The sequence below is a fragment of the Crocodylus siamensis genome, chromosome 2 (assembly GCF_052110815.1).
Source record: "Crocodylus siamensis isolate JL-2025a chromosome 2, ASM5211081v1, whole genome shotgun sequence".
In the NCBI taxonomy this organism is placed as follows: Eukaryota; Metazoa; Chordata; order Crocodylia; family Crocodylidae; genus Crocodylus; species Crocodylus siamensis.
This window is the reverse complement of record NC_143396.1, coordinates 31,612,053-31,627,626: the sequence shown is the minus strand read 5'-3', so window position 1 is coordinate 31,627,626 and position 15,574 is coordinate 31,612,053. Positions and strand designations below refer to the sequence as shown.

The window sequence follows — 15,574 nt, the reverse complement described above, 5'->3', positions numbered from 1 at the left end:
TAGGTTGCAAGCAGAGTCATTTGGCCTGTAGAGTAGGGCATGGGCAGGAGCTGTGAGGCTGTCGTCTGACTCTGATCCTGGGAGTTGCGGGGTTGGGGCTATGGGGTGTGTGTGTGTGTCCTGCCTGGCCCTGCTTCTGGAAGCTGTGGGATTGGGGCTGTGTGTGTCCTCTGCCTGGCCTCACTCTTGGGAGCCATGGGATGGTGGCGGGGTGAGGTGTGTGCATGTGGTGTGTCCTGCCTGGCTCTGTTTTGGGAGTTGTGGGGGTTGGAGAGTGTGTGTGTGTGCGTGCATGCATGTGCTATCTTGCCTGCCCCTATCCTCCCCGCCATCCCAGATGTCCCTCAAATGGTTACTCTGAATATAAGTAGCTAATCAGAGACAGAACTACCCTGTGAGTAACAAAGTGTAATGGGTATTAATGGCTAAATACAGGTATTCAGGAAGCCCATGGCAGAAGCGTTCAAACTTTCGACCTTTGCTGTAAGCACCCCTGTTTAGGTCAGGAAGTAGCAGAACATGTGTGAATCCTTGGTGGGGGCAGGTGGAGGCCCAGAGCCCGCCAACAGGTAGAGGGGGTCTTGCATACCTCCTAGCATACCCCACAGGTTCCCTGGGCTGCTGAAGACTCCCAAGTGGAGCCAAATTGTCAAGTCACCCCTGATTGACTGGCGGGGACATCATGGCTGCCCACCTGGACCTGATGCGGCAGTACCTTGTCATGGCTTGTGACCTTGTGGCCACAGCCAGCTATCCTGTGTGTGCCCATCCACTATGCCCTGTGCCCACCAGGTGTGCATCTGCCCTGTTCTTGGCGAGGAAACGGGACAGGTCCTTGTAGAACGCCGTGCTCTGCCCTGGCCCACAGACAGCTTTCTAGCATCAAACATGTGGTAATAATGCCTCATCAACACGAGTCTTAGCCAGGCACTTCTCCCAGTCTCTGTTGTGGCCCCTTGGCTGTATCTCTTGGATGATGTGCTTGAAGACATCTTTGATTTGATGCCTTATCTGGAGCTGGTGTTGGATGTGTTCCTTGCTCCAAATTCTGTGAGGTTCTTTATTTTCCTGAACTGCACTTGTGTGTGGCAGTTCTGCTGTTGGGGTGTTTGGCTGTTGGGGGATGGATGGGACAGGTTTGTTTATGGTCTCTTGGGTTCTCAGTGCCTGTGGGTGCGTAAATGTCAGCCCCAAATTGTACTGGCCAAATTTTACTAGATTTCATTTTTACACCTTCATCTTTTCTTTCCCCATCTTTTACTGGCACTGTGCAAGGCCCTGTTTGGAGGAGATTTCAATATAAATATAGATGTCACAAGTGAAGAGGCACAAGGCAACACACTGTCAAGTAGTTGTTTTGTGTTACTATGGATTCATTTTGAAAAGGAAGGAGATTATGAAAGGGAGTATGAGACAAAGATAAGGAGAGATCATCTCCTCTAATTGCTTTGCATCCAGAGCTGTAATGTTTTAAGAACAGACATAAGCAGAACTATTCTAGTGTTGGAACCAAAACCAGGTGCCAGGTTCACATACAAGACCAATGCAAACACTCCCCTACGCACCTGAATTGACATTTAATATTTAAGGTTATGCCTTTTTACGTGAAGGTGATTTTTGAATCATATAGACAAGTCCAGAGAGTTTTTGGTTCAGAACTGAGAACTAGCTTAAGTTTCAGACAAACACAAAGCTTGGTTAGAGCAAGGCACTGTTTGCATCAGGTCATTACAAAATATTTCTGAGCATAAGCAGCTGCTTACTGCATCGGCTGCATGTGAAATCACTTCGGAGAATGCTAGGAGAGTCGATATTATGGAATGTAGATACTGAAAACGAGAAATAAAGTTTACTTTTTGGTTATTTTCCCCCCACAAAATCCTTCAGATGAAGAAGGAGTGCTATTAAAATATTTCAGGCAATATTTTGCTTCCTAATTTACGCCCACATGCATAACTGGCTCTTTATTTTTATTTTCTTTACAGGTGTATAGAGCTCAGCATCTTCACCTGATAAAACTTAGTTAGCCTCCTGGATGAGCAGCGGCTTTGTCCCATGCTGGGCAAGCAGCGGCAGGGCATGGTGGGGTGTGTGCCCCCAGAACAGGGCAGGTGGAGCTGGGGCTGCACCGGGCTGTACTCTGGGTGGGCAGTGGAGGCTGTAGGGGGGCTGCAGCAAATCTTAGGGTGGCTGCAGCCCCCCGCATAGCCCACGTTCTGCTGCCCACATGCTCCCCCCCATGCCCTGCCTACGCTTGGGGCGGTGGGGTGTGGGATTAAGCCACTGTTCATTTGGGAGGCTGGGGTGGCTCCCACTGCTGTGTACCGCTTGTCCAGAGGCAGCGCAGTGGCTCCACTCTGTCCTGGCTGGGTGAGCAGCAGGAGGGCATAGACCCTACTCCCAGCGCTTTCCACTGCCCGTCTGGAGTGCAGCCCAGTGCAGGTCTGGCCTCACCCGCCCCACACAGATCCGGAGGCACACCAACCCCACCCCCATGCCTTCCCGGACAGGTGGTGGGAGCAGTGGTGAGAGCCACAGGATGAACTACACCCAGACCAGTGGAGGGAGCCTCCTTGCACCCCTGCACCCGGGCTGGGCAGCTTTTGCCGCAACCCCTGTCCCAGCCCCAGCTCTAGCCCCAGTGCCTCCCTCACTGTGGAAGTATTGATCTACCCCCTCCCACCTCTTTCTTCCCCCCCACCACAGGGGACTTATCAGCTGGAGGCAACTGTGTCCAGCATTGTTAAGTCAAAACTGACATCGGAACCTTGAAACGGGGTGTAAATGTATAAAGGTCGTAAATGCTGTTCGTCGTAACTCAAAATTGTAAGTTAGGAACTGCCTGTAAAAAGATCCAATCCTGCTCCACTTGAAACCAAGGGAAAATTACTCCAATTTCAGATTGAAGTGTTACTGCATTTCAGAAACTTGCATGTGCTTGAAGGACTGTGACTTAGATATTTTGCTTGAAGTGTGAAACCCTCAAAAACATTATGTTGCTAAAATGTCAGCCAAACTTTTCTGTATAAACTGAAATGATTTAGCTTCCTAAGTATATGCATCTATGTATTAGTTTAGAAAAGTAGTGCTCAATCTTTTTAGACTCAAGGCATCCCTCAGAAAATGCCAGTTCTTAGCTTTCACTCATTTTTGGACTACAGAAAAATAGTAAAAATAGCAAAAAAACTCAGAAAGACTGTAGTGCGTCAGAATGGTTTTGATGCTTTGGAATCAGGTTTGAAATCCCTTGGTTTACAGGCATACCTTGTTTTATTGCACTTCACTTTATTGCGGTTCACAGATATTGCGTTTTTTACAAATTGAAGGTTTGTGGCAGCCCTGCGTCGAGCAAGTCTATCGGTGCCATTTTTCCAACAGCATTTGCTCACTTCGTGTCTCTGTGTCACATTTCGGTAATTCTCGCAATATTTCAAACTTTTTCATTATTATTGTATTTGTTATGGTGATCTGTGATCAGTGATCTTTGATGTTACTATTGTAATTGTTTTGGGGCGCCACGAACTGCGCCCATATAAGACGGCGAACTTAATCGATAAATGTTGTGTGTGTTCTGACTGCTCCACCGACCGGCCGTTCCCCCGTGTGTCTCCATCTCCTCAGACCTCCCTATTCCCTGAGACACAACAATATTGAAATTAGGCCAATTAATAACCCTACAATGGCCTCTAAGTGTTCAAGTGAAAGGAAGAGTCGCACGTCTCTCACTTTAAATCAAAAGCTAGAAATGATTAAGCTTAGTGAGGAAGACATGTGGAAAGCCGAGATAGGCTGAAAGCTAGGCCTCTTGCGCCAAACAGTTAGCCAAGTTGTGAACGCAAAAAGATTACGACTCGCTGAAGGCTCAGATGATGGTTAGCATTTTTTAGCAATTAAGTATTTTTTAATTAAGGTATGTACATTTTTTTTAGACATAATGCTATTGCACACTTAATAGACTACAGTATAGTGTAAACATAATTTTTATATGCACTAGGAAACCAAAAAATTCGTGTGACTTGCTTTATTGCGATATTCACTTTATTGCGGTGGTCTGTAACCGAACCTGCAATATCTCTGAGGTATGCCTGTACTTTGTGAATCATGTGTAAGTGTTTTCTCACCTAACAGTTTAGTATTGTGTAGCACCCTTAAAAGAAACCTGTGGTACCGTGGTTGACACTGGCACATTTTAAACCAGTGATTTGCATGTTATCTATTAAATTTGAGAAATGGTGAGTGAGGCACAATGCTTATGAAAAATGGAAGTTGTGTGCTTTTCTAGTATTTACCTTGACTTGGTGGGATAATAAAAACTCAGATGGAAAACTGACTTCTCTTTCTATTCCAGCTTTCAAAGACCAACTTCTCCAATAACAATGATTTCCGGGCTCTTCTGTTATCACTGTATGTCACATTCAAGGAATTTAAAATGCATGAGCAGATTGAAAATGAATACATCATTGGCTTACTTCAGCAGCGCAGTCGGACGGTGTATAACGTGCACTCGGACAACAAGCTCTCAGAGATGCTTAGTCTCTTTGAGAAAGGTTTGAAAAATGTAAAAGTAAGTTTCTAAAATAGGCTGACAAATATTTGTAAGGCCTTTCATTATGTATTAAGGAAAACTTGTCAAGGTTATATATTAACCTGCTGGGTTTTTTTCTAAAGTTTCTCATCAAACACATGAAGAACAACAGTAACTCAGACTTTCTTGATATGTTAGCAAATACTTTCCATTTTCCCTAAGTAGAAACCACAATGGTTATTTCATTTAGCAAAGTTACAAATTATCAAGTAAGAATCCTGTTCAGATGTATATTTTGAATTTTTTTCAGAAAAGTCTGTTAAAAATAGCACTCAGCCTGTGAAATTAGCAACTGGCCTGGGGCTCTGCCTGTGGAATGAGCCGGCTGCCTTCTTAAGTCCCTGTTATAAATAGGGACCTACCTAAATTACTATTTCACAACTTTTGTGGAAACAGTGATTTTGGGCAGGTTCCATGAAAGAGCACAGGCTCCGTGGTTTTGGCATGCTCGCCCCGCAATAAATAAACATACCAGCAATCAGAAAACCATGGAGAAAGCCCTGTAGTCTTTGAGCACAGTGGGGGAAAGGCAGAGGGTGCCTGGTAGTGGACAAGGAGTGAGGAGCAGGTATGTAAGAGTAGACTGCTGCTGCAGTACCTGGGCAGACTCCTGCTGAGAAGAGGCTGGAGAGGAGTGGGGTAGCCTGGGCACTGTGTGTGTGCCTGTTCTTGCCCCTGCCTCCCCAGCTCTAAGCCTGCAGGATGCTAGCCAGTTAAGCCCTCTGTTGCAAACTTGGGCAGGGGTCAGCAGGCAGAGTGAGTTGCTGGCTGCAGGGAACAGTAGTGGCTGGAGGTTTTCTTGCTGGGGCGGGGCAGGGAGCAGCAACAGCTGCAGCACAAAAGGAAGTGGGTGCTGAGCTGGGGCCAGGCAGCAGGATGACAGCCTGGTAGCACAGCAATGTTCCTCACACCTGCTGTGCACTCTGGCCCTGCTGTGAGCAACTCCTTTCCCCCCCCACCTTGCCCTGCTCCTCTCCTCCATGCTTCCCCTCCCTGCTCCCACCCCTGCTCTAAGACGCCAGGGTTTTTCTCCTTGCTTGTATGCTTGGGGGTTCTTTTTTGGGGGGGGAGAAGTTGCAGCGAGCCACTACTTGGGGGTGACCGGAAACCATGGCTTAATTACCCTGATTAAGTCGGGAGAAGCCATTAATCCACGCTTAATCTGTGGGTTAAAGATTCTCCCTAGGTTTCCATAGTTTTGGCCCATCTGACAATCTGCCGGGGGGGGGGGCTGCTGTGGCCCATTGGCCAATCATAGGTGTGTGTGTGGGCGGGGTACAGAGTGGGGGTGCCATGCTCAGCCCGTGAAATTAGTGGCCAGCCCCAGGCTCTGCCTGCAAAATTAGCCCGCCACCTCCAAGTTTGGTAGCCCCCCTAATTATAAGAAATACTCCAAAGGCTTTTCTAAATCTCATACATTAAGTAGAAATGTGAGATAAGATTAATTTAGCATTGTATTAAATGATGGCACTTCCATTGATTTCTGTTGGCAAAGACTATGAGTTGTTTTACTAACGTGCTAAGAAAGCTTACAGATTTTTATTTTCTAAAGTATACTTTCACATAATTTCATAGGTGAAAGGAATCGCTGTGTGTGAAGAACTGCTGCCTTGATAGTTTTTCTTGCATTTGACTTATTAATAAGCCATTTCACTAAGGCCTGTTCCAAACTTTACATATTTTTGAGTAGCAGTAAGTGATTGCCATCCTAATTTTCTTTCCCAAACAGCTTTCAGCAAAATATAAATTGCTCCTGCTTACTAGGCCTCAGTTAGTCCCCCTAGATCAGGGTTGTCCAGTTTTAATCAGGCAGGGGCCACATACCACAGGCCCCAGGGCTGCTTGCCATGTGGGTGCCCATGCCTCCCCCTGCTGCATTGTGCACTGCACTGCCCTGCCCATCCCCAGCGGTAGGAGGGGGAGCCTGGAGACACTGGCTGCTGTTGTGGCTTGAGTGATATGGTGGCGGGGGATGGCTAGGCAGGAGCCCTGGTTAAGCCACAGCTTAACCTGTTGAAGGCTGTATACAGCTGGTGGGTCACCAGTTGGACAGACTATTTCCTCTCAGTCCTCTTTTTTTTTGGCTATACATTGGTGAAAAGTGAGGATTTTTTGAACAAGACTACTCTAGGTCTAGAAGTGTCATACTTCAGGAATGCCTTTCCCAGATCACTTCAGATTTTTTACTTAAAATATATTGTGATTTGTCTGCTGGTGCATACTGTTGACATGGAGTGCATTAGGATTTTTATACAACTGGTCCTGTAGTAGAAATTCAGCTCCCTGATAGTGTTGAACCTGGTATAAGGCTGGCTCATCCTTTGCTTCTGAGTTTTACCCAAATAATAGGAAACACAGGCCACACACATATAACGTACATATTTTGTTTTGAAGACTTTTTAGAAGCTGCAACAAAACCTTTAAATTATACATATTGCTAACATAAGAAGACTAGAGGGAGATATAGTCACAGCCTTGGTAATTTTTTTCCAGGCTTTAGTTGTTTAAATAGGTTGCATTTAACTTACATTTTTCCCACCATATTGTTGATTTTGATTCATTTCGTTTGTTTCTAGAAATCAATTTTAGGAAAACGTACCGATTGACTTCAGCTTGATTCCCTTCTGTACCAGTTTTTATGTAGCTGATATCGACTGTAATGAACATGCATTAGTAACTCTTATTTTGGTACAGTCTGACCAGTCTACTTATTGCAAGTTCTGGGTCAACATAATAAGGCTATTTAGTTTCATCCCTTATTTGTCACTTTCAGCAGAGGAAAGAAAGCTGTCAAAGTTGTCAGAAAGCTCCTGATGACATCAGTTGTTTTCTTTTTTCCTGCAACTACTACAAAATTTACTGTATGAACTTGCATAAACTTCCGTCTATTGCAATTTCTGGACAGACTCCAGGGCCAGTTTCTTATTACAGTAATAATAAAAAAAGAGTAAAGCATTCATAGTTGAAGAAAGTAGGAAGCAAATGATCCATGACATTAAAGTAAGTTGAATGTTTTAAAATTTTGACTGTTTTAAAGTAAGTTTCTGTAGCACATTTAACTTAGAAACTCTCAATTGTGATTTCACTTGTCAACATTTTACTATCAAAGTTTAACATAAAATATATAATATTAAAAGAGAACTAAGCCAACATAACTTCATCAAAGTTTCCTATACAAATGATGGAAATTATTTAGATTGCTTTGAACATTTTTGGTCATGTTGTTACAGACTGGTAAGCTTCAGTTTTAATACTCTAAATTACAACTTTGCATATCATTAAAACTTGATAATTCACATACAGTTGCAAGGTATCCTATAATTAGGAAGTGATGTTGTACATTCTAATTTGACTAGTGACAGAAATGAGGAAATAAGATAGAAGTAATAAATACTGCATCATAATTTTTTTTATATTGAGAAATGTAGTTTATTTTGGTACTTTCTGATACTTCATGCTATAATTTACTAAAACACACACACATGTAATATGACATGTTTTAAGGAACTACTTATAATATTTTTCAGAATCTGTTTGTGACTTCTTCAGGGTCTGTGGACCTAGCAGGGTTTGGAATAGAAAGGTTCTATTGTATCTGGACATGATGCAATCTCAATTGTAATAGAAGAAACAAGCTAGACTACACAAATTGTAACAGAATGAATATGTTATAAGAATGAATATGCTAATGATCGTCTTACCAAAGATTTTTAAATAGCTTTTAAAATATATTCTAACTATTCAGAATCTTCCTAGCAAAGGCTAAAGCATGAATTGTGGGAGAAAAGGTAAATTATTTAAATTTTTCTGGAGTGTAGAGAAGCTTAATATTTAAAGATTTGCTTTATTTAAAGATTTACTTTCTTTTTCAGAATGAATATGAACAGTTAAACTATGAGAAACAGCTAAAAGAAAGGTTGGAAGCCTTTACCAGGGATTTCCTTCCTCACATGAAAGAGGAAGAGGAGGTAGGTGGACCTTGCCTTAAAAATGACACTAAATTATCTTATTTGGGGAGTTGAAAAGGCTGAATATGATCAAAGAAATCAAAGATACCAGAAGGAAAGACATGGTAGACTGATGATTATCAGTTTTGTTAATAGGTTGGTTTGTGCCCATAGCAGCTGTGGGAGAATGGAAGGAGAGCATGGAAGGTAAACCGCCTATATTCTCGGCTATGGTTGAGAGATGACGCATACAGAAACAACAGTGACATTAAAATGACAGGGTGAAATCCTGGGCTCATTGAAGTCAATGCCAAAACTCCTGGATTCAGAATTTCTGAGTTCACTTACAGCAGATGTTGCATATAGTAGTCTTTTGACTTTAATTCAAAATACAGCCACGGTGCAGTCAACCAGATGTTGTTGCACATTATCACGTAGTATGACATTAATCAGAAGGCAAGAAAATCCTTGGCATCTCTGTCTCTATCCAGATTGAATTAAAATCAACAAATTTCAGTTTATGGTACAGGACCTTTGTTAACAAAGCTTCATTTTAAAATACAGTGTCTTTTTTTTGTATTGTATTTTCAGTTACGTTTTGAGAGTTTGCCAGTTAGCTGCTTGCTTTCATACCTGCACACAGGTTTTGCCTGCTTAGAATGGCATTTCAGCCTTTTATTGTGTGTGATCTTGGGTGCTACAATATTATTAGTTATCATCTGTTGGGGTAAAAACTGTTACCATGGTGAAGGTGTAAATAATTTTCCTTGTAATTTTAATTATATATTAACCAGAATCCAAGTAGTTCTGGCCTGGCACCTCCCTTTTCAGTAAGGGTTCCATTAGTGGTAGAGATTTTGTAATAAATTTGGATGTGAAATGAAGAATAAATAACATCTGTGATAAAAGCTGAAGGCATATTTCACTTTAATTTTGTGGCTGATTGGTTATGCAGGTGATGTCTTACCATTGCTCACAAACAGAAGATGGAATTTAAAAATGTTTGAGTAGTTTCATTAATTCAGAGCTTCTATATAATATTATATAAAGAGTCAGTAATATGAAGGACTGTTTTAAATTGGCTTCATCACTGTTTTGTTTAGGAATGCCTCCTTGTGACAAAATATTTAGCAGAATTCATAAATTTGTTGGAATCTGACAGGGTAATGAGCTTTCCTGCTCCAGCCTCAAACTTGCAAACTTTTGGCTGTCAACTGTGCTCCTTAACGCCTTCACCACCCCAGCCTCCCATTAAGAAATATTTGATGACCTTAAGTGAAGAGAGAATATTTTGAGCAACATGTTTTTCATATATTATTCATAAAATATCTTACATGATATCTATCATACATTGTAAATTAATTTCTAAAGGAGACCATAAAATTAGCCAGAGATCTGCAAACACTTAAAACAAACTATACCAAATGATGAAGAGAATGTAAATAGGGATTTATTATTTACCAACTCTCGCAATACAGGAACCAGGGGGCACAGAATGAAACTAGCAGATAGTAAGTTGAACAAAAGGAAGTTATTTTGTACACAGTATAATTGGTGTGAAACTCGTTGCCACCAGATGTTGTGGAAACTGACTGTTTAGCCCGGTACTGGACAGATTCTTGGAGGAAAGGGGCATCAGTACCTTTTGAGCTGGGAGTTAGGGATGCAGCTTCTGAATCTGAACTTCCTAGAACTTAAATCAGAGGCGGGAAATTATTTTGGGCAGAGGGCTGCTTACTGAGTTTTGGCAAGCCATCGAGGGCCACATGACAGGCAGCCAGGAGCAGATAAATATTAATTTTCTAAATTTTTTAGGGGCCCTGTGGGCCGGATTGAATGGCCTGGTGGGCTGCATCTCACCCCTGGGCCACATTTTGCCCACCCCTGTCTTAAATGCTGGAGATTGCATGTGAGAGGGGAACAGTGCAAAAAACCCTAATCATACCCAGTTCCCTCTCTCTTTCAGCATCCACTTTCTGCCCCTGAGAGAGACGCAGGATACTGGGCTAGATGGTTTGATCCAGTAAATGACAGTTTTTATGTACTCAGAAAAATGACTGTAAACCAATGTCTTAAGAATCAAACAACCACTCCCAAACTACTTCTTACACATAAGTATACTTTACAGACTGGTTTTACCAGTTTGAATGTTTTATGTATATTGAAAAATTGGGAAGCCTCCTTAGGAGAAAGAAAAGCCTCAACAGTCTGTTCAAGATGGAACCTGAGGCATTAAGATTTTTTTTCAACATCTTTCTTCTCTTAATTAGTATTGCTGTTTACTTCAGTGCTTTTCATGTGAGGGTCTCAATAACATCTAAATTAAACAAATTTAATTATTTCCATTTTATGTGTGGGAAGATCAAAGAAACAATTAATTCACTTGCCCAAGGCCACATGTGAAGCCATTGGAGGTCAGAATTCAGGAATTCTCACTTCTTGTGAGTCAGGCTGGTCAACTTGTACTCTGCTGTAGGAAGTTCCTTTTGTAAATAACAATAAACGCTGGGTTATAAATACTCTGACAGTACTGTGCCTTGTCACCCATGCTTTGTCATAGTTAATTGGCATGTTTCATTTTTAGGTTTTTCAGCCCATGTTGATGGAATATTTCACTTACGAAGAACTAAAGGATATCAAAAAGAAAGTGATTGCACAGCACTGCTCTCAGAAAGAACCTGCAGAATTCCTTAGAGGTTTCAGTTTCTGGAATCAAGCTGGAGAGCTCCAGAAAGTTTTGAAGTATTCTGTGGATGAAAAGGCAGATCAAGGTGAACTACTTTAAATTAGACTAAAAGAAATTCTAAGTTTCAAAATTGTGTACAGGGAAATAATTTACTGTCCATTTGCTAAATGTTTTATAGGTGATATTTTTTGTTTATTACATAATGTTGACTTCCTTTAATAATACAACAATGGGAAGAATCTGTCTGTTTAGATATTTCTTATACAGGTCTTTTACAAGTCATGTAGGTATGTATTCTGCTTCCCTCTCTGCCCTGTCTCCAGCTTAGAACTAACATGGTGTTCTCCTTCTAATTTCACACTTCAGTTTCAGATTGTATTTTCTGCTTCCAGACCCTGACTTAATTTTCTGGTTGAAGACATAGTTGGGACTTTTCTCTCTTGATTTTTCTCAACCGAACAGATGTCAGAACTGTCAAATGACAGTATTTTAGATAGAAATATTCTTCTCCCTTGGACCTCCTTTCTCTAAGGATCCACTGAGGGAGGAGAGAGTTAGAAAAAAGAATCTGCAAGATGCATGACTGTGTAAGGGGAAATGTCAGGTTCACTGTCAGAATGATATTTGTACCAATATCTAACTCCTCCTTAATTTTCTTTTATGAAACTTAATATAGGATGGATCACTTGATGAACACATGTCTTACTGAATGTGACTGATGGAACAGCCATAACACTGTCAGTGTTAAAATTTGCTCTCAGAATTTCCTAACAATTCAAAGGGTAGTCTACGTAGCATGATAGACAAGTTTTTTGGTATTTCAATACAGCTGGGGTGTCTTAGAGGGGAGGTAGGGAGGGGAAATGCAGCAAACCCTCTGGAAATTTGACGACCCTGAACTGAGAAGGTGACAGTCCACTTTCAGTGAAAATCAAGCAAAGTACAATAATTGTGTACATGAAGCAAACAAAATACATAAAGCAAATACAATAATTGTATTCTGTAATTCAATCTGGAGTAGGATGTGAGACTGCCTTTGAACTACTAAATCTATCAGTTTCTACCCTCTAGGCCATCCTGACAGAAATTAAGATCATAGTTTAGGGTGTAGGATACATCTTTGGTTCTGAACAATCAGATGTAGTAAGCAAGTAGCCTCACAGAATTGACTGCTGCCATCTCTAACTGGAGGAGAAATTTAGGAACAGTAAGATTTCTGCAACTTTTCTGTTTTGAGTTTAGTGAGTCTGGTATTAGAGGACAGTTGTTGGGGAAGCATATGTAGAAGAATATGATTTTTGAGGGAGTTGTTTGTTCTCCATTGCAACCATAGAAGAAAAGCAGCTGTTGTTATTCTGTTCCTCTTGCACTGCTGGCTTTCTCTCTGAGAAGCAGCAACAGTATATATATTCTGTCTGAGAAGGACTTGCTAAGCATCTGGATCAGTTAATCAGGTAAACTTGTGCTTGATTGCATTTTTCTGTCTGGTTTTGGAAATGCGCTTTACTTGTCTTGTACTTGCTTTGGAATTTGCAGAGGTTTGATGCAAGACACCATGGGTTGATTGTCAGTTGAACAGCTTTCTGATTAACCAGGTGTCTGAAGTTCTCCGTGAGCATCAGACTCAGATCTGTGCACATCAGTAAAAGTGTGTTTGAAGGTATATATGCCAAAGTCGGAGTCTACTTGAACACATTTACCTTGGGAGGATAATCTTAATCTGCTATAGCAAGAGACAATAGCATTGCCCTCTGTAGTCTTCTCTAAAGGACTACAGAAGGCAATACAACTACAGACTGTTCATGTTGAACTGCAGTTACTTTTTCAAACCTAAAACCAGTAACTGTAAGGGGTAACTAATTTAGTCTTCAGTTTATCTGTACACCTTTTCACACCTCTATCTTTATTATCCATATTTGTTTTTTTCATCTGGTTTCTCACTGATCAGATTTTTTGTAGCATTACCTACAAAAATTCAGTAGACTTTCTCTAAATATTTGTTTCATAGTGGCAAAGTTCTTATTTTTAAAAGGGGATAAAAGTATTTTTTTTTTTTAAATGTACACGCACACACTGTGAAGGGCTGCTGTCTGCTTGCTAGCAGTAATAGGAAAGAGAAAGCTAGAGCACAGAAACATCATATCCAAGCAATAAAAAAAAATTTCCTAAATGCTCTGAAGCCTGTCTAGGGCAATGGTGACTGTTACGGGAATATTGTTAGTGGTGGGAAAGCCATTTATAGGTTAACTCCAGGAATCAATAGTGAGAGACCCTAAACTGATAGAATAAACACAGTCTGCTTGCTTAGCTGTAGGTGAAACAAGGCCATGGGGGTTACTACTGCTATCTGAAAATCCAGGGACAACCATGCATTCTGTTTTGGCAAAAGGCAGGCACATACATCAGCTGAAGGTGGAGATGCTGCTTCTTTAAGCTTTCCATCACCACAGAGTATCTCATCCATTTTAGCTGTGTTTTTGGCATCCAGCTCAGTTGCATCCAGACCCATTTCTTGGTCACGTTTCAGAACAAGAATTTGGGCATTTAAAGGAAATGGGAAGTGTAGAACTGAGTTGCTACAATCTGAAATAGGGTTTGGACGACAGTTAGGAGTTTTATTTCTGTTTTCCTTCTTTTTAAAATCAAAACAATCCACATTTCTTTCTGTCTTTTTTTAATCCTAAAGTAGTGTTTTAATTTGAAAGCTTACTTATAGTTGCATTTTATTCTTATAACACCTTAGAGAAAATGGAAGCTCAGATGCAGAAATATAACCTCATATTTCTTCTATATTTCAGAAACTGAAGTGACAGGGCATACCACAAACATTACTCATCTTCCTCCTGAAGTAATGCTGACCATTTTCAGTTACCTTAACCCTCAGGAGTTGTGTCAGTGTAGTCAAGTCAGCACCAAATGGTCCCAACTGGCTAAAACTGGATCTCTTTGGAAACATCTCTACCCTGTTCGCTGGGCCAGAGGTAGGTTATCAAAAGTTTCAGTCATCTTTTAAAAACACTTCAAGAATCTACAAAAGCAAGAGAATCACTGTTGTTTTGTGTAATGCATATAAAATAATTTATCTATTGAAACTCTGGCCAAAAAATGACATTTGCCAGCTTAGTTCAGGGTATTAGAAGATATTCATAACGAAACATTATGAAGCAGCACAAAATTAGCCTAATTTTTTTTATAGCTATTAACAGATAGCTCATTACTTGTTGGTTAGCCTTTAATCCCGATAACTAAGTCCTTTTAATATATTGTGGGTTTTTTTAATATTTTAAACAGTTATGCTAGTTTAGTAGCAATTTTATTTGTTGAGGTTGGAAGGGATAGTTGTAACTATTGTTGATAAAATACTTCATAGTTGTGATTTGTGTTAACCAACAATAAAAAGAACTTTTTTAGTTTTTAGAAGTTTTCTCTGGCATGTTGTTCCCAAGACTAGAGTTAACTGAAGAATTGAATGCATATAGCACATCTCAAAATTAGGGCCCTTTCTAGACATTCAGCTAATGTGTGATAGGATTTGATACACGATCTACAAAAATTGTGCCTTCTGCCATGCCACACTTGCATGGCAGGAGTCATGATTGTGGGATCCAGCATCAGCTTCTATTGTGCCTTATCACCAATAAAGGGGCAACCTGGGATTGCTGTCCTGGGCTCCCCATGCACAGACAAGTAGAAAGCTCCCACAGCTGCGAGTCCCATAGCTGACATGACTGGCAGCTGTGTCAGTGTCCTGTGGCTGCCAGGACTGCGAATTCTGTGACTGCAGACTCTGGGTCACAGCAGTGCCCCATGACTGAGAGTGCTCCACAGCTGCCAGGGTGGAGAATCCTGCAGCTGACTGGACTCTGGGTCCTGGCAGCTATGGGGCGCTGCTAGGGCTGAGAATCCCCTCAGCTGTGCATGGTGCACTCCTATGGCTGGGAGCCCCATCAGCTGATGGGACTCCTGTCCAGAGGGAAAGAGTCTACTACATGTGCAAATTAAAGCTGAATAGAAACCAGATATAAAATTATTGCACATTTTCCATCTCTAGCTTTATAGCTGGTTGGACCTTTTTATCAAATGATAGTTAATTTGCACATGTAGCCTAATTATACAATTAACCTAGTAATTGTGTGATACATGTGATGTGTAGATGGGCCTTGGTTGTCCATTTTAAAGTGACAGATATTAAAATCTATCCGTCTAGCTTGTTTTTAAATTGTTTTCCTAAAAGTTTGCATCTCAAAACCATTGCATGAGTCTGAAGACTATTTAAGAGCACTAGAGAGATTTAAGGGCATTTTTACACATGCTCAGGGGTGTGTGTGTGCTTTAATTGGAGCACCACAGTGTTTC

General features: G+C 41.1%; 1 protein-coding gene across 2 annotated transcripts in view; it reads left to right on the top strand.

The window, feature by feature from the left end:
* FBXL5 (F-box and leucine rich repeat protein 5) overlaps positions 1-15,574 on the top strand; it is a 64,739-nt gene that overhangs the window by 19,417 nt on the left and 29,748 nt on the right. For both annotated transcript variants that reach the window (XM_090035622.1, XM_090035623.1), the window contains exons 2-5: positions 4,349-4,564; positions 8,458-8,553; positions 11,117-11,303; positions 14,017-14,199. In XM_090035622.1, the coding sequence (XP_089891748.1) occupies positions 4,349-4,564; positions 8,458-8,553; positions 11,117-11,303; positions 14,017-14,199 (682 nt within the window). The remainder of the gene's footprint in view (positions 1-4,348; positions 4,565-8,457; positions 8,554-11,116; positions 11,304-14,016; positions 14,200-15,574) is intronic.